This window comes from Clupea harengus, chromosome 23 (assembly GCF_900700415.2).
Source record: "Clupea harengus chromosome 23, Ch_v2.0.2, whole genome shotgun sequence".
Lineage (NCBI taxonomy): Eukaryota > Metazoa > Chordata > Actinopteri > Clupeiformes > Clupeidae > Clupea > Clupea harengus.
The window spans coordinates 13,622,020-13,628,019 of NC_045174.1; the positions used below are offsets into that span (position 1 = coordinate 13,622,020).

The following is a 6,000-nucleotide window of genomic DNA, read 5'->3' on the forward strand; positions in this document are numbered from 1 at the left end:
GTGTGTATGTATGTAAGCATGTAGCATGTATGCTGACTGTCTGAGATAAGAATTCTCTATGTTATTGTATAATATCTAAGAGAGAGACATAGAGTGTGTGTGTGTGTGTGTGTGTGTGTTTGTGTTTGTGCGTGATGGTGTTAGCGCAAGCATGTCTTTTACATTCTCCCTAGTCTCTGCCCCTCCCCCCTTTCCTTTCCTCTTTCTCTGTCTGTATACCTCCATCTCTCCCTCTCTCTCTCTCCCTCTGTCTCTCTCTACCTCACTCCTTACTTGTCATTGTCCTCTCTCCCTCTCTTTCTCTCTTTCTCTCTCACTCCCCCCCCCTCCCTCTCTCACACTGCAGTGTTGCCATAGCAACGGAGAAATGTGGGAATACCTCTGTCCTTCAGAGAGAGGGAGAGCGAGAGAGAGGAGGAGAGACAGAGAAAGACAGAGAGAGGGAGCAGGAGAGGAAGGAGAGACAGAGAAAGAGAGAGAGAGAGAGATAGAGGGACGGAGGGAAAGGATGCGTTCATGTTGATGGTACTAAACAGATTGTGTGAAACCATTTTGACCTGACATCACGTACAGTGCATCATTAAGAGTCTTAGGAAATGAGACATGAGTCTGTGTGTGTGTGTGTGTGTGTGTGTGTGTGTGTGTGTGTGTGTGTGTGTGTGTGTGTGTGTGTGCGCGCACACACGCATGTGTTGCTAGATTCACACAGCTGCTCAGTCCATGAGCTCTAAAGGTCTCGTACAGTAGCCATGGCAACGGCAAACCCAAAATAGCCCACCCCCTTCTCTCACTCTCTTTCTCTCCCTCTCTCTCACACTCTCTCCCCCTCTCTCTCACACACTCTCTCCCCCTCTCTCTCTCTCTCAGTCTGTCTCGCCCACTGCAGTGTTCATTTCTGATTCTTCCTATAGTCTTACTTACTCCTTTCTTCCTCTCCCTCTTTCCCTCTGTCCTTTACTCTCTGTCTCTTTCTCTGTCTCTCTTCCTCTCCCCTAATTCAGTTTGAATGTTCAGCCTCCTCAGTTACCATGGGGACCACTGGAAACCATAGTGATTATTTTAACGGCCTAGACGTTACATCACTAAAAATATTTGTATCCACATAGTTGATACTACTAAACACTTGTATGGTGCTAAGTGGATATCTGTGTGTCTGTATAGAATGTAATGTATGTATATGTGTGTGTGTGTGTGTGTGTGTGTGTGTGTGTATAGTATGAGGGGTGCTATGATAATGTGTCTGTTAGTGCATGTCTCCTATGTGTGTGTGCGCGAAAGAGAGGCATTTGTGAATTCTAATGTGTTCTTAAGGCTCTGCAGTGATTTCATTGTGTGTGTGTATGTGTGTGTGTGTGCGCGCGCACGCGTGCTTGTGTGTGTGCGCTTGCATATCAGTTTGTGAGTGTTCCGCTGGAGCATATGCGAGTTTAATCGACTGCTTTGACTCAACAATTACCTGTAAGTGTGTGCGTGTGTGTGTGAGAGCGGGAGAGAGAGCACACGGGTGCGTATATGTGTACGTGTGTGTGAGCGAGAGTAAGTGAACAACGTGTAAAAAATCTCAATCTTTCAGCGTTATTCTAAAAGGCTGCACCTAATTTGATATGTGTTAATTAAGCGTGGGCAAATGAGATCAAAGATTCAATTGAAAAGGGTTTTAATTAAACTCTCCCATATGCCACGGAGGGACGCGGCTCCATCACTCTCCGGCCTCCTCCACCTCCCTAAAACCGCTGGGAGAACGAGCACCGAGAAAAGAGTACTGTGCAACTCTACGGGCAGGGACGACGATGCGCACCTCTACTCCCCTCTACTGGTCATACTGAGTAACTGCAACGGGAAAGTTGTTCTTTTGCGACTGCACTGCCTTCAGCAGATGGCTATATTTTAGGCAACACTGATTACTAATGCTGACACACATGGTCTGAACACATCGTACACAGTTAATGGTTATTTGTTATTGCCCAAGTCCACTGATTGTTCCAGTTAGCCTCGGTTTTACTATGCTGGCCTCTGGCAGTAAAGTTATGTGAATACAGATTAGTATAGAAAATTGGTCTAGTTTAGCATACAGCTGTATATTTGTCAGACACTTGTTATATAATCCCTCATTTTACAGATGGTCTCATCAAAACTAATTCAATGTACATGTTATCAGCACTGTATGTATGCTCCCAAGGGACCAGACCCATGCCCTCATAACCACGGCATCTTCACTGCAAGTGTGTATCTGAGTCATACAGTTATATACAGTTAGCTACTTATATACTGTATAATATAGAGTAATACAGTTATACTTACATATAATAATGAGTGATATAGTTATACTTATATATATTATAGAGTGATATAGTTATATGTAATATAGAGTGATATAGCTATACTTATATATAATATACGGTAGATTAATATAGTTATAGCTTTTGGCTCAAGTAGGTGTATTGTATTATATAGGTTAATAGATCAATGGAATGTACATGTAAGCTACATCATGGTTTGATTCACAAAAAGAGTTCACTGGGTACAAGTACATGCCCCTTAATGTGACCTGTGAGAGACACACATACACACTCTCAGGGAGTGTTGAGGTCATTATACTTGGTAATATGGTCATGGTTAATGAATGTCACACTGACACTATAACCTTTTCTGAGTAGGTCACCATCGAGTCACTGTAACAGATCTGACTGAAGCAGGCACTCCGACTCATATGGTCTAAATGGCTGAATACTGGCTGACACATCAGTGCTTATTCTTAGTCAAGACAACAATATCTGTGAATCTGTTGACCATTTCTTTGAGAGAGAAACTGTTGGGATCTTGAAACTCACCATAGATGTGAATTTAGATCTTAATCTTATAGATTATGTATGTAAAATAAAATAAATGAATGGAGAGAGGAATACAATTTAAATTAAGAAAACTCTCAAAGAGCTTTCAAAGGTTTCTTTACCATCACGGTACCAACAGCAAACCTAAATGAGGGTGGCCTGTGATGTACTTATCTTGCCTATAAGTACAGGAATCGACCAATCAGCTCATGCCATATGTAGAGTTTCCTGACTAAACTTTATTGATCATACGTAACAGCAGCAGGTTGCCAAGTGATCAGTAAACAGACGAAAGGAAACTAGGTCAACGGAGCCAATTTGAAAGTTTATTTTGAATGTTCAAGTTTTAGTTCAGACATCATGCTAGTAGTACAACGCGTCCGTCTGTGCTGCGTCTACGACTCATTGTGTTTGTCAGCGCTGCTGCGCTCCTCCTCCTCCTCCTCTCTTCCTCCTCCTTTCTTCCTCCTCCTCCTCCTCTCTTCCTCCTCTTTCTCCTCCTCTCTTCCTCCTCCTCTCTTCCTCCTCTTCCTCCTCCTCTCTTACTCCTTCTCCTCCTTTGGGACTCGAGCTGAGGGGGAGAGAAACACAACACAGGTAAACACAAACATAAACACATATGGAAACACAAACGTAAACACAAACATAAACACAAATGTAAACATAAATGTGAACACAAACACAAATGTTAACACAAACATTGGTCTTTAGATGTGTCTAGACAGTCACGTTAGCTTTTCTGCTTCTGTCTGTCTGTCTGTCTTTGTATCTATGGGTGTATGTCTCTGTTATTCTCTCTCTCCCTCTCTCTTGAACTTTCTTTCTGTGTCTCTGTTCAAGCATTCACCATCTAACAATTGCAGATTTGGTATCTCTCTCTCTCTCTCTCTCTCTCTCTCTCTCTCTCTCTCTCAGTCCATTCTTAAACCGTCCCAGGCATGCAGGCATCTTTCCAAACTTTCCCTGAAAGAGGCTTAGGCAGGGTGACTTTCATGCTGTCATTATACACACAAACACCTATCCAGTTATACACTAACCCAATTACACACATCCATGCGTGCACACACACACACACACACACACACACACACACACACACACACACACACACACACACACGCGCGCGCGCGCGCACACAGAAGCACACACACATTATGTCCAGGTACACACAAACTCATGCTTACTCTCCTGGGATTTGGGTAAAGGAGCCAAAGGGATATATTTCTCCCTAAGGGCTATCTCTCTCTAACACACTCTCTCTCTCTCACACACACACACACACACACACACACACACACACAGACACACACACAGACACACACACAGTGTCCATCTGGGCGAGAGCCATGTCCTCTCAGCCAAGGGTAAGTTATGTGTGTGTGTGTGCATGTGTGCATGGATAGTGGAGAGTTTAGAGAGGGACAGGGAAAGAGGGGGAGGGGAGGTTGGGATGCTGTGCTACATGCTGTGCGAAAGGACGCGACCCCCCACTGCACTGTTATGGACATAAAGACTTAACATGTCAATCTGTTGCTGTCTCTCTATATCTGAGTGTTCACTTTTTTACTCTAGGTCCCCTCTTTTTATACTGTATGTCTGTCTGTCTAACTGACTCTCTCTCTCTCTTTGTCATTTCCCCTCTGACCCTTATCTCTGTTCCTATATCCATCTTACACACCCTCTGTTCTTTTCCCCCCATAACCTTCGACTATGCGGACAACTCTATGAAATTTCACTTGGTAAGCAGAAACCAAAAGCCACCATGCTGTAGTTTTCATGTTAGTGTATTACTACAGGACAACAGCAGAGGGAGCTATCAGACCAATAAGGGGCTTTGCCCAAAACATCCCGCCGAGTCCCTCACAGGCCACCGTACGTACGTCTAATCTCCAGTCTGCACTCCACTTCGTCCTTTCCCAGGTCATTGACAGCCCGGCAAGAGTACTTGCCCCCGTCGTACATCCCCGGTTTGCGGATGTTTAGTGTCAGAACGCCCTGGAGGTTCATCATCAGGTACTTGGGGTCGTCACCCAGGATCATGTTGTTCTTCATCCAGATAATCTTTGGCTGGGTGGAGGGAGAGAGGGAGAGAGAGAGAGAAGGAGAGAGAGAGAGAGGAGAGAGAGAGAGAGATAGAGGAGAGAGAGAGATAGAGGAGAGAGAGAGAAGTAGAGAGAGAGGAGAGGGAGGGAGAGATAGAGAAGGAGAGAGAGGGAGGAGAGAGAAAGGAGAGAGAGAAGGAGGGGGAGAGAGGGAGAGAGGGAGAGAGGGAGAGGAGAGAGAGAGAGATAGAGGAGAGAGAGGAGAGAGAAGGAGAGAGAGGAGAGAGAGAGATAGAGAAGGAGAGAGAGAGAGAGGAGAGAGGGGGAGAGAGAAAGAAAGGGATGGGAGAGAGCGAGGGATGTATGGAATGGCAGAGAGGACTGGATTAACAAACACAGTTCCATACGTATATTTAGATACATATTTTGTAAGGGGGTTAGAGACACAGAGGAAGAGAGGGATGTATAGGTAGGGGAAGAGAACGACAGAGGAGATTTATATATATATATATAAGTTGAGGCAGAGGAGGACACAGGCAGGGGATTTGGGAAAAGAGATGGATACATTATGTAGGTTCAGTGAGAAAGAGATGGATACATTATGTAGGTTCAGTGAGAAAGAGATGGGGGGGAGGGTTGATTAAAGAGGGGGGTATATGTTAGTAGAAAGAAAGAAGGGATTAGAGGAGGAGAGTAATATATGTGTGTGAAAGAAAAGGAAAGAGACAGTGATTCGGAGACAGACAGAGAGAGATGAGAAGTGATGAACTCATCATACCACACTCGGGGTGGGAAGTGTGTGTCTGTGTGTGTGTGTGTGTGTGTGTGTGTGTGTGGGCGAGGGGGGGTTGGTCGCTGGAAATAGTCATTATAAAAACAGAGTGTCCAATTTCATGCGATCTCCTTCCTCAATTTATACATTAAACGGCTGCTATATAATATTACTGGGCCATCCGATATAGCTGCAGGATAATCCGCATGGCTTACGTTTCATGAGTTTTCATATCGGGGCCAGAATTAAAGACTTCTTATGCAATGTCAGTCATGAAGCAGTGAAATTAGATCAACACGTCGTAATTTAAACCTCCGCCAGACTCGGTTTTGGAAGGTTTTTACTGCTCCAGAAC

The 6,000-nt window shown here is 44.5% G+C and overlaps 1 protein-coding gene across 1 annotated transcript in view; it reads right to left on the reverse strand.

The window, feature by feature from the left end:
- Positions 1-3,353: 3,353 nt before the first annotated feature.
- The window catches only part of LOC105891170 (myosin-binding protein C, fast-type-like), a 42,846-nt gene continuing 40,199 nt past the window's right edge, over positions 3,354-6,000 (reverse strand). Inside the window, exons 33-34 of the mRNA XM_031561272.2 lie at positions 4,712-4,898; positions 3,354-3,402 (exon numbers count right to left, since the gene is read on the reverse strand). Coding sequence (XP_031417132.1) covers positions 3,374-3,402; positions 4,712-4,898 — 216 coding nt within the window. The 3' untranslated portion in view covers positions 3,354-3,373. The remainder of the gene's footprint in view (positions 3,403-4,711; positions 4,899-6,000) is intronic.